Source organism: Danaus plexippus, chromosome 23, assembly GCF_018135715.1.
Source record: "Danaus plexippus chromosome 23, MEX_DaPlex, whole genome shotgun sequence".
NCBI lineage: Eukaryota > Metazoa > Arthropoda > Insecta > Lepidoptera > Nymphalidae > Danaus > Danaus plexippus.
The window spans coordinates 4,987,866-5,013,639 of NC_083551.1; the positions used below are offsets into that span (position 1 = coordinate 4,987,866).

The following is a 25,774-nucleotide window of genomic DNA, read 5'->3' on the forward strand; positions in this document are numbered from 1 at the left end:
TCGCTTTCGAGTGTCGCGGAGAAGATGCTCGAGAGTGACAGGTCCTGGATGGCGGTGTCCTCCTTCTGTGAGACGGTCATGTCCACGAAGGAGGCATCTGAGCGGGAACGGGAGGTTGCGGCTGATGCACCCTCCCTCCGCAGACGACGGACGGGGGCGCGCCGGGGGCGATATCAACGCCTCCTCCAATAGCGCCCCTGCGCCCCGGGCTGGGGTCGGGCTGGTAACCCGGCTCCTGTGAAAGCCCGGCGTCGTCGGGGCGGTCCTAATTGCCGGGATCGCCCCCTTTCTCCGAGGGAGTAAGTCCGGTCTTTGCCAGGACCGGCCAGTCGCTGGTGTGCCCTGTAGCTGACAGATCCGGGGTGCACCAACATAGCGGCCGATGGCTTTCGCAGTGGTTTTAGTGAGTAGGGACCTGCCCAGGTCGAGTCTCACACATCCTCTCCGGCCCCACCAAGGCCGGTGAGACGGCTCGTAAAAAGAGTTTCCCTGCGTCATCAAAAAAAAAAAAAAAAGGTTTCTTCTCTTAATATCTTAGTATTTTATTTCTTAGGGTAGATAGTAAAATACAGGAATAAAATTTGATTAGTTTTAATAAAAGAACATTTGGATGGAATGTTATACATTAAAACTAGTTAGAAAACATAAAAATGCTTAAACTAATGGCACTAATTAAGAACAGATCATACACAACACAAGTTCATTGAGATATAATTGTAATCATATAGAGACATAAAAAAACTTCAGTAAATCTTTCCTTGTAATACTTTATTTTAATGCTTGAATATTTTGAACTTACTCCTTTTACTGCTCTATATATAAAGGAGAGACAATTGTTAAAAAAGGCTAATACTAACATTTTATTTATAAAAACTTTTGTACATTTTCGTTTGGAAGTATCTGTTCCTTGTTGAAATGCGATAGGAATGTATTAAGTATAAAACATTGAAACAACATACAAATAGGAGCACTTAATCAAAATATTCTATATATAAAGATTAAAAAGGAAAATGAAAAGTTAAGTCCTTGAGAGAGAATTAATATTTGATGTTTCGTATAATTTTAATTCCTCTCCAACTTCATTGAAGTGGCCAAAACATTATCAGCTCTACAAACATATACAATAAAACTTTAGTTCCTTCATGTTATCAAGAGATGGCGTTAGTTACAGGACGGATGTGCGTCAGATGTTCGTCTTACCCAAATTATCAGCCTTATTAACTTAAACTTACTTACACTTAATAATGTAGACGATTAAATCTCAGAAATAATCTTTCGGACGGATATTTGAGCACTTTATGTAAATGTTTTTATAATACTTATGAATTCTTATAATACTGAGTAAAACTTCAAAGTGACATAAACAATGCGAGCATAAACAGTCCGTAGATAATACCGTCGCTAGCTTGTTAAATATTTTAAACTATTAATACAACATAATCGCTCCATTGAGTTTTTCTTCTAAGGCCGGTGCATTAGGCTCCGTTTCAGATGCAGCTACCAGGATACATATGATATTGATGAAGGCGGCTATACAAGAAGACACCACTAGCCTGCGAAACAAAGATCATTGTTAAATGTTAAGGTTTTCCTTGTAATACTCGACACAGGTATTTTTCTGTAACTGTAATTTGTATTAAGGATTTATCGCCATTCATAAGCTATGTAAGGTAAAAGATTAACAAGTCACGTGACTGATTTTATTTCAAACATGAGTAATTCCGTTTGTTGTTAATAAAATAAAACAATTAGTTGCACTTTAGTTCTCACAGATGGCGGTGTTACCAAATTAAATTTTTACATTGTCGCCACGGTACAAGTAGTTATGTATTGTGGGTAGAAGCAAAAACCGCATCAAATTGTAGCAATTAAAGTGTCCCGTAAAACGAAAACTTATTTTTAGAAGACTTAATTATATAACTGTAAAGAATCAAATGGAGACAAAATTATTTAATTTCACTAGTCTTTGCCCGCGAATCCGTCCGCGTGAATTTTAGGTTGCCTTCAGAGAGGAGTGTTTATTGTGTTAAAATAATACTTATAATAACCTACATTACAACCTTTTAGTTTAATTAACGTATATACCGACTGAAGCGCCATCTACCGAGCTTATTAGTGAATTTGAGCTATCTGGGTTGCCACACAAATGCATACAAAAAAATCCATTCAAATAGTTCCAGCCCTACAAAAGAAGTTCAATAATAGACATACACAGTAGAATTATATGTATGTATTCAGATGATATGTATGTAGGAAGGAAATATTGTAGAAAAAACATTTTTAAAACACAATCATGTGCATCATTATAATTTTTTTTTTAACACAATTATAGCTACTTTTTATTTTAAAATATTATTGACTATTTGTTAATAATATAGATTAAAAAGTCATATTAATACTATTTAAACTAATTCTCCTTTACATTAAATTTACCTAAATATACTAATAAATATGTATTTTTTATGTTAAATTCAAGTTATTTTCTTTGTTAATAGATATGCATCTTTTACTCTCACCCTCTATAAGTGAATTGACAGAAAAAAAAATATTTTCCCTAGATTTGTAAATATATAATAACATCTCTACTATGATACTGATACCAAAAGCAAATTAAATTAATATAGAAAATAAAAAATGGGAAGACATTATTATACCAAAACGAGGTTCCTAAATCCGCAGTCATGTCTGAAGACCATGTGTTGGCAAGGTCCTCGTCCGACATTACATTGTGCTGAAGACGTAGGAAGAATTCTGTCAGCCATACCGCTATCGCACCCAGACTGAATAAAACTGGAATGGAATTGGTATATTGTTAAAAAAGAAATGGAATTGGAATATTTGTTGAAATAGCACTGGAATGGAATTGGTAATTTTGCTTAAAATAGAGCTGTTTGAATTAGATAACATTCAGTTCACAGTCTTATATGTGACTATAAACAGTTTTGTATAAAATTTTAATCTACAAGATATTTGTTAGCTATTTTAAGTATGGGACTATAATATTTTCAGATGAGACAAATAATATTATCATCTTTATTAAAATACCCAAAAGAAAACAATAACAAAATTTTTAAATAAAACATACCAGTGGCACCGTTACAGACAAGCAATGGTTTTGGTGAGCAGGCATTCCTAGCGGCAGATCCCAGTGCCGCTAGTAAACAAGCTCCACCTGCAGCGGCAAGTGCCGCAGCGAGCTGTGCCGCTGTGCCGCACCAGGCCCAGCGGCGGGCCGGGTGAGTGCCGGTGCGGACTAAATAATTATTATTTTAATCATTACTGATTTTTTTCATACAAATATCACGTCATTTTGCAATTACAACATCTTATATACAATTTAATGTTACTTTCATTCATACATCAGATGTAAAATTTAGCTTAATAATTTTTTATTTATATTATTTATATATAACTTAGGTCTCCTCTTACTTCATGGATACAAATTTATAACTTGAACTTGAATTTAAAGCTTTCAAAGTAAGTGATCTCATAATTGAAATATCCCTTATGTTTCAAGTGAAGGTTAATGAAAATAAAACACATATGCATAATGTTACACAGATACTCAAATATTATATTATTAAATTTTGAATAATACTCACTACTGAATTCATAATATCTCCATCCGTACCCTCCAAAGTTTAGTTCTTTGTGACCTTCAAAGAGACCAAAGCTAATTCTACCCTCAGAGTCCAATGTATTTGACAAACGTTTCGCTCTAGCGTCCACCCAATGCGTGGTGCCCAATGAAGCCACAATCAGCGCTATACAGAGGCACGAGCCAAAAAACGTAGCAAATATCATAGACCTTTTAAATAAATTTAACTTCATTTTCGTTATTAATCAAACCACTATTTAAATACAAGCGGCCGTCAATAGATGGCGCTACGTCACATCATTCACTTTTTATATGATTTTCCATTCTAATACTCAGCGGAGTGCATTGTTTTCTATTTTCCTTCCCATGTACAAAACAAAGAAATTCTGAAACAATAAAGAAAATTAATTATAGCTTATAAACATGCACGTTACGTATTTTTTATATCAATTAACAGTCGTCGAACGTCTAGCTGGTATGGAATGAGTTTTGCATTGAAAATTTTCCGGCTATATAAATTTAGGATTCCTCTTTTGTGTTATTTATTATGAGACCGATTTTAATTTTCTTAACGCATACAAGTTCAGACATATTTAATACTACGCTTTTCTCAATAACGCAATAAAAAAAAAACATAATACTATTTTTTTACCAACTATTTATATGCTGATAAATAAATACTACGTAACACCGAATTAAATCGGATATCAAATTTAAACGCGACTATAAATATAAAGTTAATGATTAGAGTATGTTAATGGATTAAACCTACTTGCTAGTACCGGTAATAACTTAAATACTTTCCCATATGTGAGTATTAGGCAAGATATAGGAAATGACTTGCGCTGGTTCTTATGATGCAATCTTAGGTCTTTGGAATCTCATTAACTCTTCATTTAAATAAGTTTATATTAAACTAACATTTCTTTAGGTAAGATATTTAAAAATAATTGTCTGTCTGTCTAAATGTAGTTAATTGTAAGATTGTAATTATATAAAAAAAATAGGTCGAGATATTTTAATAAGGAAACATAGAGTTCACTTAAAGTATATTCAAAGAATAAGATTAGTTAAGGTAATATGTAGCTTTAAAGATAATTTGAAAAAAACGTAACCACAATATCAACGTAGCTATCAGAAACTGGTGACTCTGTATTCCGTTAGTTAATAGAAACTGGTAGTTAGTATAACTAACGTTAATTTAAAATGCTCAATCGTAACAATACTAAGTAACCAGGAAAATAGGTCAATTAAGTGTTTTAAAACTAGTAACATAATCTTAATGAAATTAGCGATTCCAGGTGTTATGGGAAGTCCATATAACTTGTAATTCTTATAAAACCTCTGTTTACTGACCAAAAAGTGTAGCTTTATCCAAGCATATCCTGTATGATAGTATTTTATTTGTTATTACGTCATATCTAAATCTTCGTACCATTAGTTTAGTTTGAAAAGAAAAAGATAAATATTTGGCAAGAAACAGTATTTCAATATAAAGAGAGCATGAGTTAAATGTTATTTGAATTAACAGCTAAAAAGCCAAGTTAATACAAAAAATATATACATAAAAATTATAACAAATAGGGCGTCAACTCTAATGCAAAATAAGTAGGCAGTATGCAGTAGGCAGCATCCTATTAAGAAAAAAATATAGAAAGTTCCTTAGTTACAAATGCTACGATGTTACGATGCTTGTGACAAATAGCCCAGATAACTCATAGATTTATTGTGCCTTTGTAATAATTATATGAAGTAATATTCTCAAAAATTCTATAGAATTCTGGAAGAAACATGGAATAGCAATTGCATTTGATATTAGTCACATTATCTGCTAATGCAGACAAAAGATGGCGCTGGCAGATGATTAACACATATTTTTTAAATACTCATTAGTTTTTTTCTTAAGTTGCCGAAATCGAAGCAAATAAAGTCGGGGGAAAAGTTGTTGTCTCGTTTAAAATTGTTTGTTTTTCTGATTTTGATATTTTTTTTGCTTTTTAAACTTCAATGACTTAATAAACAAAACAGCTGTTTCGCTGAGTGCCAAATAAAAAAATTATAAGAAAATCAACACAAATCATAAAATCCATGACCGCTTTTTTAAAAATCGGTTAACGATATTAATAACACCGACCTTACAACCTTGTACTCGCATAAGTTCACACTAACGGCCTCGTCACGGAACGATGCGTTTGAATAAACTCTGAACACGTTTAATAACGATATGTCTGTAATGTAACGCGAAGGTCGCATCTGTGATGGGGACGGAGAAATTCAACGAGAAATATGACAATTACATAATATATCGTAATAAAAATTGTTCGCTTTAGTATCGATATGAAATTCCTTCGCGTATGTTTCCATATGTTAATTGTAGCTTTGCCTTTTCAGCTCTGATGCCCTGACTGGAGTGAGTGAGTGAAGCATTGTATACATAATTATAGCAACTGGACCACGATGTTCCGAAGGCCTATAATTCGAATCCTGTTTTTTTTTTTTTGCTAATAGAGATTTTAGTTAGTCATCATTAAACACGAATTTCTCTACGACTTGTTAATGGAAATACGTTGATATTTAAATGAAATTATGATTTACGGACTTAGTAAAAAAAAATACAAAAAAAAATAGTTTTTATGTTAATGTTAAAATATATCAGAAAATCAGTTAAATTTTAATCGAAATTCTTAGATATGTATAATTAAGTTGTTAGCAATAAAAACATAATATTTCCATTAACAGTCGACAGATGTCGTGATATCGAAATTTAAAACAATATTGCAAACACGATAAATATAGATAATTTATGACCTTGTTACCGAAAAAACCTTGCTGGTTAATTAAATTGATCCAATAGCATCAGACTATTGTAACTAACGACTCCGCGTATGTTGGTCTGTCGCACGGAAAGCATTGAACAACTTTCGTAGCTTAAACAAGAAAAAAAATACTGATTTAGGTTTGTAAGAATATTGAAAATTATGCAATTTCATAATGATATATTATTACAAAATAATAAATATATTTAAATATAACACGACGTATTAACATAGATTAATAAAGTTGAAGGCGATATTGACCCACAATCTGCTTGGGTGGAAATATTTTAAAAAAACCAGTTTTAGATTTGTACGTAATATTAAATAAATAAAACTATCTGCGCGACATTGACTTTCAAATCCGGTTTTTTAATAAAATACGTAAATGTATTGGTCTTACTTGTTTTTGCCAGCGTATTTGTCTTCCGAATTGGGCTCATAGAGAAATGAATAGTATACTAGTGTGGTGCACGCGAATTTATGTACATTATGTTGTCTTAATCCCACAGTAACTACACGGAATCCCAGTATAAACTATAGCCTATGCCTTATCCTAATATCTAATTTACATTACTGTACAATTACACCGAAATCTGTTAAGTATTATGTGTAAGAGCAACAAATATCTATAAATACAAACTTACAGATTAATTTTATAAGTCTGATAGTAAGTTTTGTTATGTAATTATTATTTGCTAATATTCGTGATTAATTAGTTTTGACATAAAAAATATTTTAGGTTTGTAGTGTAATTGTAATTTTAGAGATTTAATTTATTAATTTTATGATAGATCGATGGTAGTTTTAGCGATTTAGCGAAGTGAACATCACTGACGTTAGGAAAGAGGCTTTCACGTGACAGTCCGTTCGACGTAACTCGGGCGACTGGCGGTATCGTGCATTAATCCGGTCGTAATCGGCGCATACGCCACGTTGTCCGCGGAACGTCGTGTGATTTGTGAGTGATAACGAGAACGGTCTACTTAATGGAAGGTAGTCATCGTCGCCTATAGACATCTGCAACATAAGGGATGTTGCGGATGCGTTGCCGACCTTGATTGTGGAAGAGGGAAGAAAAGAGTGGGAAAAGGGAACGGGCAACCGTCTCTTTCACTCATCGGATAAAACGCAGTCATTACAGACTACTTCATGCCGATTTTCCGTGAGAGAGTGATACTTCCCCGGTCGAGCCAGCCCATGTTCGAGCTGTAGTGACTTGACCACAGCTAGGCTCCACCACCTGTGTATAACTGTCTATAATTCAGTACACTACTTGAAATTTAACGAAATAACGTTTTCAGTTACGCAAAAACTCTCCATATGTTACTGATTACCAATAATCAATTGCAAGCACGTTTAAATCTCAATGATAGCCACGTACGACGAATTAATCATGTATATAGTATAAATACCTACATATTTATGTATGGTGACTTTGTTCAAGGTATTTTTATGTAATAATGTATGTACATACATGAAAAAAAATCCATTTGTATTCTTTATTATAAATATATTCTTCTTTCCTGAGATTTGTAGTTTTTTTTAAACCACTCAACTAAATGGCCCACCCTGTATTTCACTCAAAAATGTTTCATAAAATTGACAATATTATTTAAGCTTCCTATACACAGCACATGTATAAATAGCCTTATCAAATATAATATATATTTGTGAAGTATATGTTAAATGCGTTTTAAATAAACAGATCGATTAATAGAATTTTTTAGTTATTAGATTTTACTAATACTTATTTTACTTTAAAAAATATTCTTTAATTTTAAAGAAAAGATTAAAATATTTAATATATGTAATTATTTTTCATTTCCCTTGCATAATAGTAGTTATTTCGACTTATTTTTATCTTGCATTGAGATTGTTGAATTCAGATAATGGGTATGGACTCACGTAAGCCATATGGCATGTCCACAGGAAAATTTTTGAGGGGTGTTCAGCCATCGGAGAGAAACTAACCACACCACGGTTCAAAATAATGTTATAAATTATTACCTGATCAAAATAGTTACACAGAAAATATAATAACCTAGCCAGACTTTTACTTTGTTATATGAAATATAAATTTAAAAAAACTTTTTTTTTATATACCTTGTAATATTCGTTGAAAAAATATATGTCAACACAAACTAGATTTTTTTTTAATCTTTTTATATAGTTTAAAATATCAATAATTTCATTTATAAATTGAGTAGAGAACTATTGTTGAAGTGGTCTAAGCTTGACCGTTCTTCTATACTATATACATATATATATATATATATATAGCATATACCAAAAGTGGAACATTTCGACTAACACTATTTAAAGTTAACTGTGAATGCAATAATTCTAACTGTTGTAAAACATTCATTGTTAATTGATTTAGTGCGTGAAGCTGACGTTCGATAGCCATGGAACTTTTTGTTTGCTTGCCTTCAATTATTCATTAGAAAAACGAAAAAAAATTTAAATAGATCATAAATTTATAGGTCACGATATAGTCGGATAAATTCGCATAATTACAAACGAAATATAATTCGGTTCATATAGTTTTACATATATAGATCATACGCTCGCTTAACAGCTGTATTGATTCAGTGTTTTAAAATGTATTTAAAACATATAAATGTACTTATATGTTACTCAAATTTGCAACACTTTGCTTGAAAGTAAACCGGTTTTTTGTTATGGGGTTTGAACGAGTTTATCCTATGGATTTCACGTCAGCTTCGCCATCAGATCTCAAAATAATATTATACCGACCTAGATATAGTTTAGAATTTTCATGTCCGTCACGACTGCAATAGTTACTGACGATTAATTTGTTTAAAAATATTATCTTAAAATACAACAACTTAATAATACGTTGACTGTATTTTAACATATTTAACCTTATCCGTGTAAGATAAATCTATGTATAGAGTATATAATATATAATTAAGGACGATAAGTAAGAAATACAGATAGTAAAATTTAAGCAAACGACATATATCATAACTTATACATGCTTAGAAAGTTTATAAGCCCTGCTGTATCATTAATAAATATACATAAGGCATTGTTCTTCATCACGAAAAAGAAATTAACAATTGACTAGTGAAATTTTGGCCGCTTTCAATTCTAATAGAAGCGTATCAAGCATTCTTGAATAACAAATTATAGTTTTCACTCGCAATTTTCGTCAATTACGTCGAGGTCAAAGCGATTTAGTTACTGATATCGACGGAAACCAGGTGTATTAAATAGTTAGAGTCGGGCATTTTGTTTTTCATGTAATAAAAATTAAAGGAGGACATTTTAAACTGCAACGCGTAGTAAAGATGTTATTTAAATAAAATAGTTGGTAGTTTCTTAAAATTATTATTATAATAACTAATATCTATTTTGTATGTTGCTAATATACAACAAACATTGTGTTTTTTTTTTAATATCAATCGCATGATTAGGTAATATTCAGTATGATATTTTTCTTTTTCATCTATAACTAGTCAGAAAAAAATTCTATCGGAAATAACGATTGAACAAAACAATTACTTTAAAAGAAAATAGCCTTATTATAATCAAATTTATACATAGAAACAACAACACATTTCGTGGCTGAAACCATTCCGATTTTTTAAATAAAACATATATTATTAATTTCAAATATTAAAACATTTAATTCGTTATGTAACTGACTTCCGTAACAATGTGAACGGGTTTGCGCATTCACAAACAATGGCGGACAACGTAATGTTGTTGCACAAAAAAAAAAACGGAAACAAAAGACAGTAAGATTATGACTCCCTACGGCCTACACCATAGACTAAAGTACTTTTTTTTTATTATAATATACACCTATATAAAACCTACATAAAACCTATATTCATAAAAAATTCCAGCCACTATACCTTTACTAGTTATACTAAAGAGTATTGGGGTCAATATAACTGTGACGTAAGATAGTATTACATTGATTGAAATGTACAATAAAAAATGTATTGAAAATGTTCTCAAAGCGATGTCATTTTTCACTGTTTAGTAACCGTGTTTGTTTTGGCAATATAAAGAACAATGGAATTACTTAATATTGTGATTTTTTTACTTAACATAATGACGCTACTAAGATACGAAATAGAAATTGAGGAGCAAAATAAAACATCAACACCTGTTAGAAGTTAGTATTATAATTTTTAAAGGAACTAAGTTTGAAAAATTTAATATATGTGTTTTTATAGAAAATAAAGTTCAACGAAATATTCTTTATATAGACAAGAAACGGAATCCGAATTTTCTACACCTAGGATAACTCGCATTTAATAACCACACAGCTGATGTTGCAAAATTTTACTCCAAAATCTCACTACTTTAATTTAATTTCATTTATAAATACATACAGTAATTTAATCGATATTTTTTACATATTTTTACATCGCATATATCAATATTTTATCGATATATATTAACGGTAAAGGTATGTAATATGTCAATATAAAACATTCTCATAATTTATTGTCTAACTTAACCTTATAATACAAGTCCCGTAAAGAAAAGGCTTATAGTGCAATTAAACGTCATGATTTCACGTTAATTAATATGGCATTCCGAGAATAATTTCACTGTCTACTTTCTAAAATTGGTTTATTACAACTTAAAAGTCTAAATCACAGACAAAATATTGCATGATAGGGGAATAACTTGTACAAAATTTTTACGTTTTGCAATTTAAATATGTATATGTATATGTTAATATTTATTTATAACAGAAGTATTAATGGTTTAGAAAATAAAAAAAAAATTTTTAGGTTTATCAGTGTCATGAGGGTAGTTGATAATATTTTTTTTGCAATCTTATTCTGTAAATTTAATCAAAATCTTTTCAATACCAACCAGTTGGCTAATATGACATAATCTATAGTTGTATGCAAGATCCAGCGAAGACAAATTTGTAAATCCCCTTTACATGAATTACCCCGATATATAGATTTCTGTATATTAAATAAGACTAAGTAATATCAGTTGAAGTCGCTATCAACTAAAACGGGAAAGACATTCGGAGTTTGCAGATTTTAATCCTGATTATATCAATAAATTTCTCGATCTAAATTTTCATATTAAAATACATATTATCTCAACATTGCTTATTAAAAAAATAATTGCTTAGTTAATATTGAATTTTATATATTTTATATAATTTTTATCGAACTATTATTTTAGATTTTGTAACATTAATTCATTAATTTGGTATCATTATTAATTTAATAAGGTAAATGTCAGAGAACGAGTCCTTGGTATTAATAAATATTCAACAGAACTCAATATCATTCATACATCTATTCATAAGTTATGACACCATTTGTATCCAAATAGTATATTCTTTAATTTCCTTAAGAATTACATTTTCAAACTAATTTAATGTAAATAATTGTACAGAAAATTGTGATTTACTGTGAGATTCCATGGTCCCACATTAATCCTAATTTCAATAAAGGTGGCAATTATGTAAAACCTGGGATACCAGCATCAAAAATATAAAATCCCATATACATGACCACACAGCCAGATCTCATGTGCACATTAAGAGCAGTATTCAATAAAATTAAAAAATTATTTAGTGGATTCTTATTGACCGCCTTTTCAATAGGATGTATATTATATATATAATAAATGTCTGTGTGTGTGTGTGTGTGTCAGTATAGATCTTGTCAAATGTATTTCACCTATGTAAGCTTGAATAAAATCAAGACTAACAGGGACACCTTCATCTTGTCTGTCATGGTCTCAGTCACTGCGAATTACTCAAAACATCACTAATAACATATCTTGAAGTAAATTCAATAAAATTTTTATTTACATGTGCACTCACAAATCTTAGATATTATTATTCTCATAAATTAATATTATTCTATTTCATTCAGTCAAATCTGCAAGTTATAAAAATATCTTGAGTCCTCTACCCATAGTTCTTTAAATCTATATATCTAACTATATATATATATATATATATTATATCTCTATAGGTATATATATATATTATATCTCTATAGGTATATATATATATTATATCTTTGTAGAGAAGACTCGGAAACTTATTATGCTACTGACAATTGAAGCTAATTACAGCTCAAACAGAACCTACTTTGCATCAAGTGATTCACACATTCTCAAGTATACTAGGTAGCAAGCAACAATTTTGAGATTTCTATTGCTGTTGTTAGATTATGTATTTTGTAAATTAACATCAGATATTATATGAAAAATTTAATTTTCATAATAAAGATGACAAAATAAGATACTATAAATTTTTTTTTTTTTTCGAAAAGCATTAAAAAATGTATCAAAAGTCCATTTCAAAATGTTAAAATATAATTGAAACACTTACTCATTTTACTATACATGTTTTATAATAAAAAAAATACATTTTTCAAAACTTTGATAACATTCAGAAAATGAATTATTGTTTATTAATATGTCCAATCTGAGAGTTTAATTTGAAATAACAAAAAATAAACAACATACACTAAACTTTTACTATACTTTTACATAGTTTAGGTTATTTTTAAATAACGTGAATTATAAATGAGACATTTAAACACATTTCACTGAATAAAGAGCGAGTCTCTAAAGTAGTATATAAACTAAGATATAAATATGTTTTTATACTTCTAACACGATTTTTATGTAGGTAAATTACAATTGAACAATATTAATTTTGTTGTCACTGTTCTACTTATTCAGACTTACGGTTACTTCCAACAAAATGATAAATATATTACACTGTATATATTTCTGTTTCTTTAATTACATTAATAAAATATTAAAACTAAAATGTTTATTCCTTTCTACTTACTTGTTAATACACTATAAAACGCGGCCTTGTTTTGAACTTCGAACAGGATATAAGTTTTAAATTACTCACTTATTGAAAACGAATATCTTAATTATCGAACTATTGTGATTTTTTTCTACGAAAATTTTTATTATTTTAAACTTATGGTGAGATTTAACACGAGTTCACTCATATAAAAAATATTACTGCATTACATAGTTCGAAGCGCGCACATTCACACCAAACAACACTTGACATCTGAGATCCAAGTTAGAGTTTAGTTTGCTGTATGACGTACTCATTTTGATCATAGACAATCTTAATAATTTTGAGGTATGCAAATACTACACGAAGGCTATATGACAACAGCCTTTTCTGATATTTCATGATATTAAAAAAAAAATCCTAACAAATAGTAAAAAGTAATGTATAATCACTAGATTTTTATATAGAGTACTTACTTTCAGCCGATTCATATTAATTATGTTAATCGTTTATCTACATGTAAAGCGTTGATTTCCAAAATCTATTTTCTTTACGCCAAATCAATTGAAACCAACGGGTGTACATTGGATCTGTTAGATTTTAAAATAAAGAAAAAGAATTATTGGATGTTGGACTAAGAACAGAACTTAGGTCTCTACAAACCAATTGCACTTTTGTCATTAATTTTCTCTATCTACATACTTGAGACAGATAATTGATAAGTAAATAATCACATTATACTTTCAAATTTCGAATCACTTGAATATTTAATATGTATGTGGTCATAAAACACTAAAACCTTTTAAACAACAAACAATAATAAATTTCACTACTAAAGGAGACTAGGTTGCGACTATTTATTTTTAGCTTATACAATATTTCGTTTAAAAAACATGATTTTAAATATATGAAACCGTATTCTACACAAATATTATATATATTCAATCAATAAGACGAAAGGCAATTTTCGATAACACTATTTTTATTTATTTTTAATTCATATGATGGAAGCCCCTGAATACATAAGTATGCTATGTATTTAAAAAAACTCTACTTACTTTACATCATTTATAGAATATTGACATGCCAGATGTAAATATATATTATACAATTTCTAGTTAATACCTCAGTTTGTTTACATTATTTAACCCTGAGCCTTCATTTACATAAAAATGTTAATAGTATTTGCTTTCAGATTTAGTATTCCATACTATTATATGATAAGAATGTGTGTAGTATCTATAATTAGACAACTTGTTAGTAACAAAGATCAATACAAATATTAACAATCAAATCTACCACTTTTTCACAACCATCTTTAAATACAGAATATATTAACTGATATAAATAACTTTGTTCATTCAAAACTAAAAAAGCTACATATATATGTTGTTAAAATTCATATATAACTTTTGCTAAACTAAACCACATTATTTCTTAACTGGTCGAGCTCCAAATATAGTGCTGCCCACTCTCACAGTGGTAGCACCTAATTCGATCTGAAAAACAAATTACATTTATATTTATAAAACTCCATAATGTTTTGAATAAGAAAAAAAATAACTTACAGCATGTTCAAAGTCTGATGACATTCCCATAGACAATTCAACATCTTTTATATCCAAGCCCAATTTCTCACACACTTCATTTCTGCAAGATGCCAGTGTAAGGAAATCTGGATTTGGACCTTTGGTTATGTCATAATCATATTGACCAATTGTCATCAAGCCTTTAAAATCCAGGTTTTCACAGTTTTTGATGACATGCTCTACTAAAGATACAGCTTGAGCTGGTTCAACACCACTTTTTACTGGAAACATATTACGAAAAACATATATTTTTGTACCAATATTGTTATCAATTCACAAATTTGTTTTGGCAGCTTATTAGTTATAATTTTCAGGATTAATAGCCTATATGTAATTTCGAGGTATAATTAAAATATCCAATGGACCCGGCACCCGCACGGTGAATCCATTGAATGCTAAGAGGTCTCGTCTCTATAATTTTTATACATATTATTACCGTCTTCCCCACTTGTGTTGACTTGGACCATAACTTTTAATTTTTCATCAGCTTTCATATATTTTGGCCATTGCTTGTTTAAATTGTCAGCCAACTTTTGTGAATGGACAGTTTCCACCATATAAAGTCCTGGAGAACCAAGTAATCTGTTGATTTTGTTTGTTTGCAAATGACCTATGAAATGCCAATGTATGTCTTTACATTTTTCAAGTATTTCCGGATCACTTGCTTTATCTGCAAGTTCATTCACATAGTTTTCACCAAAGTGACGTTGGCCAGCCTCATATGTTTGAATGATTAGTGACACTGGTTTGATTTTTGATACCGCTACTAGTCTTGGAGAGACTTGAGGAAGATCCTTAAAGATTGTTATTATTGTACAACTTGCATTAATATTATTAGTAACAGAAACGCACTGCCATTGAAAACAAATTTTGGTTTTATAATAGATATGCCCTAGTGTATTCACAACTGTATGGCAACCATTAGAAAAAATAATTTTTAAAAACATATATTTTCTACATGAGAATACCAGTGAAAATTTGTTTAACTTTCTAATATTTAAGTTAGAATCGACTTACTTTATTTCTTCTAGCAACTGCAACTTCTATTTGAGCCAAAACTGTTTTTAGGCCCTGCATAACGTCTACTTCTTCAGTTTTATCATTAGACATAATTTACCTCACCTATATTGTTCTTTTGGATAAAATTTTTCAAACTGATTAACCTAAACTAATTGCTAATAAAGTTAAAAGCTTTTTTTTTTTACGGCGTTATTAAATCCTTATCACTTATCAGTAAAGTCAAAAGCATAATTGAAAATGTCAATCTGACAAATGACAAACGATAGTAGAATGTTAAGTTTCGTTGCATATTTACATAATATGTAATATACTATATTATATTTCACATACATTACTTTATCAATCTTAAAAAAACATTCTTTGAATATACATTATAACTATTTTTAATAAGACATTTCTATCAAATTGATAGAACAAGCTTCAAACCATATTTTCATCGTGTATTTTTTTATAAAGGCATCACTGGATTAAATGTCAACAATAAGGATTGATTTCGATTGATTTTTGTGTTTGTTTGTTGCCTTTTCGTTTGCGGAAAATAAGCATCTAACAATTAAATTCACAATTATGTCCTCAGCCTGTGGTTGAAATACATGCAATCATGAATGTGTTAGAAAAAGCCGAAAAGGCTTTGGAATATTTAAAACACAATGAAGGAATTGCGAAGTACTAAAAGTTTTAGAAGATAAATATTAGTGTGAATATATTTTTTTTAATTTCAATTTTATTTTCAGAGGTCATGAGCTTCAAACGGCAGCAGGGACTCTCGGCCGTTGTTTAGGAGCACTAGGAAGTCGGCAAAACTGCGCTAGACACTACGCTAATTTGTTACATACAGCCTTGCCTACCCTTCTTACTTTAGCTAGTAATGAAAGTGTAAGTTTTTTAAACTGAGTATATTTTCGTATTACTGCGCGTTTTTTTTACTTATATATATCTGTAGTACAAAACAAATTTTTAATTTAACAATACTATCTATTATGTACCACAAGCTATTACTCAATAATGAAGTCTTATTGACCTTGGAAACGATATATACAGTTTATATTTGCAAACATATTTTTTAAAACATATCTCTACTTTTAAATTTTTAGAAAATAATTTTAAAATATTCTATTGTTATATTATTTTTGTATTTTAGGCTGAAGTCAGATTACTGGGAGACGAAGCTCTGAATAGAGCTGTAGCTGGTGGTTTTGCTTTTCATTCTTATAAAACAAATATTATACTGCAAAATCAAATAGATGCTACGAAAAGTGCACGGTAAGTTTCATAGTTGTATATCAAAGTTTACCTTCTCATCAAATTATATATATATATATATAGATATATATAAATATATGTAAGTAATCTTGTTAAAGAAACATTTCCTAATACATCTTTACACTAATTATTTTTCTTTTTAGAAACTTGTTTCTCATAATTAAAAGCAAATCTAAAATTCATTAATTAAAAATTGTTTTTTTTCGATATGGTCTATTTGTTTAAGAATAGACAACTATATTTATTTTTTTAGTATATTAAATTTTATGCTTATGTTGAGCTATTAACTTTTTGTAAAAAATATTATAGAAAAATAGATTCATACATACAATTCATAATTGTGTTTTTTCAAGCTGAGATTTAACAGGCAATTGAACTGGACAAATCTGATCGTTCCAACATTAAACATAAAATAGTATGCCAATAATAATCAACTGACTGTGAGATGGAAAATAAATTATTTCTAAATTCCCTTAAATAGGATCCTAATTATATAGAAATTAAACAAGTTACATATGTATGTATGTTTGTTTCACTTTCATACAAAAACTACTGAATAAATTTTGATGAGGCTGCACAATAATATAGCTTACATATCGGCACAAGATATAGGCTATAGTTTATCCCGAAATTAAGTGCAGTTCTGTGGTAGCAAGCCTTAGCACAAAGTATAAAATTCTGTCTGAGGCAACTAAGATTCACACGGAAGAAGTCGCGTGCTAAACTAGTTTATAATATACTAGTTATTGCCTCCTACTTATCTGCATGGAGTTCAGAATAGGGCTTGGAGCAAAATATATAGAGTGTTAAAACTATAGATATTATATCCATATTATGCGTTCTGTGCCTTCATAGATAATAAAACTACAATGAATTGATCCTTCAGTAACTAGTAACACCTTAACACAAATATGTTCATTGATTGAGTACTATTTTAAAATTACATATATAAAGACTTATCTTGTAGATATAAAATATTGTAAACAATCAAAACTTTTTAAATACAAGAAAATGTAATTAAATTTTTTATTGGTGGATTGAAGCTAGCTGCAGTCGGTGCATTACTATTTATATTTGGGCTGGGTTTGTGAAGTAGCGTTTTGCGCTGACTTTCAACCGATATTTGAGGATGACTGCCTCTTCTTGGATGTTATTGTAAGCACCGATTATAGACTAAGGCGATTCTGAGCGCGTTAGCGTGTTTCGTTAGTATGTGGTCCAGGGAGATATGACCAAACAGTGCTCTATTCGTCGCCGGCTGGTGCGTATGGGATTAATTTACCTCCAATATAAAAGGCAGTTCTTTGCTGTGTTGGAGTGGAAGAATATAGGCCCTACCGTCGTTCATGTCAGCGACATACAAATCTCGACCAAGGGCTAAACACTTTTGTAGAGAGATCACAGTGCATTCTTCCTAACCTCTGTCAAAAAATATATATGAAAGTCCGATAAAGGAATGAGTAATACTGTGACAGCTCCTTCTTTCAATGTGAACTTCTGCAATATATGAGGACTAGATACTAACTTAAACGCTGCCCGCCTCGATGGCGTTACGTTGGTTTCCGTCAAGGTTACGTACTCAGGGTATAGGATAAACTTGGTGCTATAAACTTCTGACAATTTTGCAAAAAGGAGATTGGTCCACTACTTCCCTGTGTGTAGATTATAGTTAATAGACATAAATATATGAGCGTTTATATAGTTGTCACTGTCCAAATGATTATTGTATGTTATTCTATGTATTGTCTATATTATTGTATAGTTTCATCATCATCAAATCAATAGTTATTTTGTGGGAGAGTAACAAATGTCCAAACATTCCAACACAGTTTTCTCCATACGCTAACAGTTTATTATATACAGATGGATAAAAGCCGCATTATCTCGTATTTGCCTCGGCGATTGTTGGCTTCGACCGGGTATTGGCAAGATTCGCTCTCAAGCCCAGACATTGTTCCCAAAACTCACCCAAATAGTGCGAACAGGGGAAGTAAATCTCATAGTGGAAGCCTTAGAGCATAATCTGCCAAGGATACTGAAGGCTTTAGCGGAGTACACGACGGATGAAGAGATCTTTGGTATGTAAATTTATGTTGACGACAGATACATAATGATTAAGATCTAACTATAATTAGATTTTTGATTTATTAAAAAGTTCTATTTGTCTATTAATTAATTCATAGTTTTAATTATTTATCTTTATATATACACACCGTAAAATTACTTTGTCATATTATTCTACAAAAAATAATTGTATTTCATAATATACAAAAAAAAATTAATATATATTAAAATGGACATATATGAATTTTACAGTGAAAATATTAAATAAACATAAACAAAATAGTTATATCATATATTTGTTATTTTGTCATACATTCTAGATCTATCCAAAGCTTTACTTTCTCACATCGAGAATGTCGAACCAGCTTTGAGACGCGGCATATCAAACTGTGTAGCCAATTTGTGTTCACACAGAGAATTACTGCTAACAAACGTGCTCGGAATGATGTATGGTAAATACTATTAAATATATAGCATTAATATAGATATTTAAAAAAAAATTTAAACACACAAGATGTAAATTTTCATTAAATTCCCATTATTTGTAATAAAATACAAGTAATGTGATTTAATTTTAGATTAATGCTTAATAATGTTTATCAAATTTCTGTATACGATAAAGCATGACGTCAGTGTACAATTTGTGTACAAAAATTGTGTTATAGAATTAATTATAACAACCTTTCAATGTACAGAATAGTAACTTTAATACTATTTATTGCTAGTTCATTAAACAATCACTTCAATTCATTGTATAAATCTTTCTAGTCTTCCAACTTTGCCGACAACATATATGTGAAGGATTTTTAATATTTTAAACAATTGAATTTGAACTATATCCACGAATTTATAAATGTATGGAAACTTGCAAAAATTAATTTTCACACAAGCAAAGTCGCGGAAAAAAAAAGTTAATCACTAGAAGGCAATGTTACATGAATTTTAATTGGGATTCAATAATATTGTCTGCAACGCATGTTTTTTAATTATGTCCATTATTACAGAGAGGTTGTGGCCGTTAACACAGAATGGCTGTGCGGTGATCGGCTGGTTCTGTGTAATCAAAGCCATATTCCAGATAAATGACGTCGATAAGTTTAAAGAAAATGATTTGTTTGGTGTTCAGGACTATTTGGAGGTAGTCTTGAAATTACATATAGATCAAACGATTTTATAACTTATTTTTATATCAGTACAGCACATATTGGCATGTCTGAGTATAAATTGTAGTTAAACAAATTATTTAAAACCTAGCTTGTAAAGGAATAAGTGTTATTTTTTTTATTACTCATACCATATAGTCTGTGATATATATATATATACATATGTGAAAAGATTTTATGTCTGATAGTAATTAGATAAATGTTTTTTTAGCATTTTTTTTTTTTGGATCCTGTTACTTATGTAATTTTATACTTAATGTATATAGAAATAAGTTTTATTATAAAAAGGAAATTTTTAAATTTCAGTTGTATCAACTGATAATAAACTATATAGAAGTATCGACTGAACATAACGCCCAGAACACACTATTGGAGTGTTTGGCCGTACTTTTGTCACAAGCTAAAGATGAATATAGGATTGCTTTGTTAGAAAAACACCCCCACGCCATATGCCTTGATGATAGACAGAGCGTTAAAGGACATAAGAGGAATATGAGTGAGTTATTCTTGATATAAAATTATAGGATATATCTTAAGATTAAATCGCAATATCTCAGGATATATCTGAAGGTATAAAACAACGATTGAAAGACATGCTATAGCTAAATATATATATGGATGATAATTTATTTTTCCAGGTTATTCAAGTGCTATATCATCAGTTACTATACCAAGTATGGTGTTAGAGGGAAGAGAGTCTGAGATATGTTTCACTGGAGCTCTACAGTTAGGAAGTGTTATGAGAATTGATGAACTAACGGCCAGTACTGACGAACTACCCATACAGGTATATATATATATAATCCTATTTTACTTAATCTATACATATGGTCAATATATATTATTAACTATACTATATTAACATTTAACCTATTCAGGTAACATTTGTTAGTAAGTAGAATTGATATAATACAGTGTTATAGTTATGAATCATATTCCATAGACACCAGATTCTCCCGTCACTGAATCCGACCTGGAGGCGTCGGATACAGAGCAGCTGTCGCGAGAGGTGTCCGAAAAGCTCAAGGATTACGAGGAGTATGGAGAAGACATCAGAGATAGTGGGCTTAAGGTGACAAATATTACTTGTTTATCTGAGATCTAAAACTTTCGTGATTATTCATTTGAATGAAACTATTATCGGATTACTAGGCGTTTAATTTTTTTTTAACAACATACTCGCGACGTTTCGGTTACTTTGCAACGACCGTGATCACGAAGATGAGATGAGAATGTCTGTCGGTTGGCAAAGTAACTGAAACGTCGGGACTAGGCGGCTAAAAATAATAGAATGACGGGTATACTAACATATTAGTTTCATTTACCTGTATATGGTCTGGGATAGTGCAGATCCGAGTAACTACTTAACTAGCATAATTCAACGTATCCCCAGTAAAAGTTCACAGATGATGAATAAACCTTAGTAATTTCCTAAATCTAATGACATTTAAGTTCAAAGCGAGTAATGAATTAAACAAAAATAATTACTCACTGTACAAAAAAAAATATACACTTAAAATTTTGAAAATTATTAGTTTTGAACTTCCTGTGTCAATCTGCTTTTTATATACATACGAGGAATGTTCCATTTCTAGTTACACGAATTTGTACCATCCCTGACAATACTCAAAATAATTGTTAAGGTTAAACTAAAAATATATGTACTTAACTAATATGAGAAACTCAAAGTAGACTTATTGTGAGATACTACTGTCTCAGTCTATCAACATTAGAAAATATGCCTTATTTTGGTAAAATTCTATATTTTTTGTATCAATTCAAAGACCATTATTTTTGTTGGTGACAGAATATATTAAACAGATAATATTCGGGTAAAGTGCTACTTATGTATCAAAAAAATTAAGTATAAATATATATGTATGTAGATATAATTTTTATTTGATGCCATACATTATGGTCAATCATCGTCATTATCATCATCAGCATATTCGTGCCAACTACTGAGCAAAGGCCTTTTCTCACATAGAGAAGATTAGAGCCTTAATCACCACGCTCGCTCAGAGCGGATCGACGATTTCAAACTTATAATTTGAAATTACAAGTTCAGGTTTCCTCACGGTGTTTTCCCTCACCGTTTGTCAGTGGTGTCATAATACTCTTAGAAAGTACATGTCTCGGAATAATCACAATGGTACTTGCCAGGTTTCGAACCCGCGCCCTCATGCGCGAGGCCTTTAACCTCCCGGCCGTCACGACTAATAATAATATAGACTATCATTTAATCAATATTTGTTTAATTTTTAGATAAACATCGGTTCATCGGATGAGGATGACGTCCGACTGAGATACTGTTCGCGTCTGCTGGCATCAAAGTTCCTTCTCACTGGACATAAAGGAGATTTCATATCTGACAGGTTTTATTATAATTCCTATACAGTAATTGTTAAAAACTGCATTCAGCTTTTTTGGTTGTATTAGCAAATCTGCCTCATGAATTGTTAGGGGCTAGTTGTTGTCTGCAGATGTTTTTGTGGATTGTCTACGTTTTTATGCAAGGGAAATCAATAATGTGTTCTTAATTTAAAATAAATGCGATCCAAACGTCATGTGATATAATCTGTGTAACGTAACTTCTGCACAGAAGGTAGAAGATAGGTTAAAATGTAGCCTATATTTTATTTAATTAGTTGCCTACATTATTGGAAAGTTTCATCAAAATCGGTTTAGGATATTTTGCTTGAAAGAGCAACAGACATTTCTACGTCCCAACAAACTCTCACATTTATAATATTAGTAGTATTTATGTTTGTTAGTCATACTGTTTGATAAGGAATTAATATATATATTTGTTAAGTAACAGCTATTCTACTCGCTTGCGTGTATTCACATCAAAATAAACTGGACATCTAGTTTAGATGTATCCAAAACCAATATAATCTGAGCTCTACATTTTGAGATATAATTTTTAAGTATGCTTAAGTTATAAATATTATAATTATGATTCCAGATTGGTTCGCGTGTCTGTGAAGTCATCGGCTCTGTCTTGTTTGTCAGTCATTTCGTCTCTCTACCCTCAAGCCTTGACTTTATATCTGGATAAAGAAGAAGATGTTAGATTTCAGAATTATTCTGGTAATTTTATTCAGAATATACTTAAAAATAAGTAAACCTTAAATTATAATTTACTAATACATATGTCATATGTATGTGTTAGAAACTCCCATTTAGTTTGTTTCGTTTTAAACAAGTTCACACTACTATAGACTTATGAATATTTACACCTTATATAGGTGTATCCTATAATGAGATCTAAGATTTTCGCGAGTATTCATTTAAATGAAACTAGTGTTATTCGGATTTACTACGCGGATTTTATTATTTAAATAGGTGTATCCTAATGAGACAGTGACGTAATATATATATATATGATTATTTGAAACCAAATTCCTAATTTATTATATACTTATATTTATATATGTTGAAAAATAAGTGTAGTAAAATGTATTATGAGACCTAACTTATAATATATGTATATATATATAGGTACATCGGAGGGTACGGAGACGAATCCGGACCAAATAAACGAATACATCCTGGAGCGTAACGTCTGTTACCAGGATTCCATAACGGAGTCGCTCAGTCAGGAACTACTGAACCGCAGCACCGAGAGTCAGATATTCAAAAAGGATAAATCTTCGGATAAATCGTCGGATAAATCGCTGGAAAGTGATATGAAGAGTTCAAAAGATGTGCACAGTGCTATACTAGATAGTAGAGCTAACCTGATGGCTGAAAGTACCAATCCCAATATGACGAACAGCAACTTCACGTCCAACTCGAACATGACCAGCAGCATAGACCATGTGTCGACCGGATATCCGATGTCCAGCAGCGGGGACGTGCTGACCTCCAGCGCAGACCTGGATATGAAATTTGATCATTTCGGTGAATCTATAACAGCTCTGGAAGACGTTTTTCATGAGAAAACTGTGACTGTTAAAGAAATTGACAAAGACAAAGTCGATAAGGACTGTTTTAAACATCAGCTTTTATTTGATATATTTTCTTTGGAGGGTCACAGTGACCCTCAAATACGTGGTATTGTTAGGGTCTGTATGGGTAATTATTTGTGTGCTGCCCTAGAGTCGGCCCACGGTGATTATAACAGGTGGAAATGTTACAGTCAACTGCCTAAAGATGTTAGTGAGGACATTAGTGTTGAGAAACTCATGGAAACTATATTGAAGGTCAGCTCTCACATTCTATATAAATAGTTAGTAAGCAATGATTTATTATGGAGTGATCATGGTTTTTTTTTTATTGAAAATAGTATTTTGATGTCTCCTTTCCACGGTCACCACTTATTTAAGCTCTGTCATATATTAGTTTAATGTCAAATAATTTCAAACAAGTACTTATTAGGAAGTAAATATATGTAATCACTTATAAACGCTTTAAATATGATCAGGTTTTGAATCGGACGGAATATATACATTATACATTGTTTTTTTTTTTCTATATCTCACTTAATATTTTATGTATAAACTCAAATAAATTCGTTAATAAGCTATGTTGAGTTGACAATTAAATGAAAATACAAGTTGATAAAATACCTATACTATAGTATCTCGATTCAGCTGTTTAATTTGAAATGTAATAGTTAATTTTTTATACAGGGTGTTCATGATGAGATTCACTCAACAGTGAATCACACTCTATCCGCCTTGGGTCGGCTGTGTAATGTTCTATGTCACAGCGTTCACTGGTCACTCATAACTGACTCACTCAATTCACTCATAACAGCCCAGTACAATACATACTGGTTATGTAGAGTGAATCTCGCCAAGTTATACGAGAAGCTGCCGTATGAAAGGTGACCACAATTATATACTTAGAGATTATTTTCTATGTATAATTAGCTTGAGTTAAATTGTTTTAAAGTCTTCCTATATATATATATATATATATATATATATATATATATATATATATATATATATATATAAAGTGTATTTTTTTTATACTCTAGACTCTTCACGCTGCATCCTGAATATTATTCAAGGATCCAACTTATAATGGATGCATTGTTTCACCTGTGTGGCGATCAAGATCAGAAAGTAAGGACGGCGGCTGCTCAGGCCATAGCTAAGTATGTATTGGACTTGTTTATATACACATGCACTTATATACAATGTTGTATTATATGTATTCATTGTTTCTATTCAATCAATATATATATCGGGAAAAAAGCTGCCATTGTGATAACACTAGAAATTTATCTTGAATGTCATATAAATATTATAAAAGATCATTTTTTCTTTCATACATTAATCTGTTTCAAATCATACGAGAACAAAATGCTTACTTCCAAGAGCTGCTCTTACATAAATATTAAGTATACATAAATATTAAGTACATACTGATTCGAGCTAGGATTTGATTAGCGATATTAATACGGTATTAATGGAAAACACAAATATTTTCTTTAATATTTTCCTAGGTAATATCGCTTG

At 30.5% G+C, this 25,774-nt stretch overlaps 3 protein-coding genes across 3 annotated transcripts in view; 1 reads left to right on the forward strand and 2 right to left on the reverse strand.

Moving 5' to 3' along the window:
• Positions 1 to 575: 575 nt before the first annotated feature.
• LOC116774726 (uncharacterized) lies at positions 576 to 13,597 on the reverse strand. The gene is made up of 5 exons (XM_032667462.2): positions 13,238 to 13,597; positions 3,603 to 3,984; positions 3,086 to 3,253; positions 2,655 to 2,790; positions 576 to 1,553 (listed from the first exon to the last, which is right to left on the reverse strand). The coding sequence occupies exons 2-5, from the start codon at positions 3,829 to 3,831 to the stop codon at positions 1,427 to 1,429; spliced, it is 660 nt and encodes a 219-aa protein (XP_032523353.1). The 5' UTR covers positions 3,832 to 3,984; positions 13,238 to 13,597; the 3' UTR covers positions 576 to 1,426.
• Positions 13,598 to 14,165: 568 nt separating this feature from the next.
• Positions 14,166 to 16,041, reverse strand: LOC116774725 (pyridoxal phosphate homeostasis protein). Its single transcript, XM_032667461.2, has 4 exons — positions 15,808 to 16,041; positions 15,227 to 15,584; positions 14,770 to 15,011; positions 14,166 to 14,700 (listed from the first exon to the last, which is right to left on the reverse strand). Exons 1-4 carry the CDS (start codon positions 15,898 to 15,900, stop codon positions 14,632 to 14,634), a joined length of 762 nt encoding a protein of 253 aa, XP_032523352.2. The 5' UTR covers positions 15,901 to 16,041; the 3' UTR covers positions 14,166 to 14,631.
• Positions 16,042 to 16,300: 259 nt separating this feature from the next.
• The window catches only part of LOC116774876 (huntingtin), a 29,308-nt gene continuing 19,834 nt past the window's right edge, over positions 16,301 to 25,774 (forward strand). Inside the window, exons 1-14 of the mRNA XM_032667657.2 lie at positions 16,301 to 16,476; positions 16,545 to 16,686; positions 16,952 to 17,073; positions 18,937 to 19,151; positions 19,458 to 19,589; positions 20,142 to 20,275; positions 20,607 to 20,796; positions 20,939 to 21,087; positions 21,244 to 21,372; positions 22,566 to 22,675; positions 23,269 to 23,393; positions 23,805 to 24,508; positions 24,938 to 25,134; positions 25,291 to 25,410. Coding sequence (XP_032523548.2) covers positions 16,412 to 16,476; positions 16,545 to 16,686; positions 16,952 to 17,073; positions 18,937 to 19,151; positions 19,458 to 19,589; positions 20,142 to 20,275; positions 20,607 to 20,796; positions 20,939 to 21,087; positions 21,244 to 21,372; positions 22,566 to 22,675; positions 23,269 to 23,393; positions 23,805 to 24,508; positions 24,938 to 25,134; positions 25,291 to 25,410 — 2,534 coding nt within the window. The 5' untranslated portion in view covers positions 16,301 to 16,411. The remainder of the gene's footprint in view (positions 16,477 to 16,544; positions 16,687 to 16,951; positions 17,074 to 18,936; positions 19,152 to 19,457; positions 19,590 to 20,141; positions 20,276 to 20,606; positions 20,797 to 20,938; positions 21,088 to 21,243; positions 21,373 to 22,565; positions 22,676 to 23,268; positions 23,394 to 23,804; positions 24,509 to 24,937; positions 25,135 to 25,290; positions 25,411 to 25,774) is intronic.

What these genes read in the sequence shown, in the direction of transcription:
- LOC116774726 (XM_032667462.2), bottom strand. Translation starts at nt 3,831, where the DNA reads ATGAAGTTAAATTTATTTAAAAGGTCTATGATATTTGCTACGTTTTTT. An exon ending in GAGATATTATGAATTCAGTA is followed by an intron (nt 3,254 to 3,602) that starts GTGAGTATTATT and finishes ATAATTATTTAG; the next exon opens with TCCGCACCGGCACTCACCCG. An exon ending in GATTTAGGAACCTCGTTTTG is followed by an intron (nt 1,554 to 2,654) that starts GTATAATAATGT and finishes TTTGTTTCGCAG; the next exon opens with GCTAGTGGTGTCTTCTTGTA.
- LOC116774725 (XM_032667461.2), bottom strand. Translation starts at nt 15,900, where the DNA reads ATGTCTAATGATAAAACTGAAGAAGTAGACGTTATGCAGGGCCTAAAA. An exon ending in CAACACAAGTGGGGAAGACG is followed by an intron (nt 15,012 to 15,226) that starts GTAATAATATGT and finishes ATATGTTTCCAG; the next exon opens with TAAAAAGTGGTGTTGAACCA. An exon ending in CATCAGACTTTGAACATGCT is followed by an intron (nt 14,701 to 14,769) that starts GTAAGTTATTTT and finishes TTTGTTTTTCAG; the next exon opens with ATCGAATTAGGTGCTACCAC.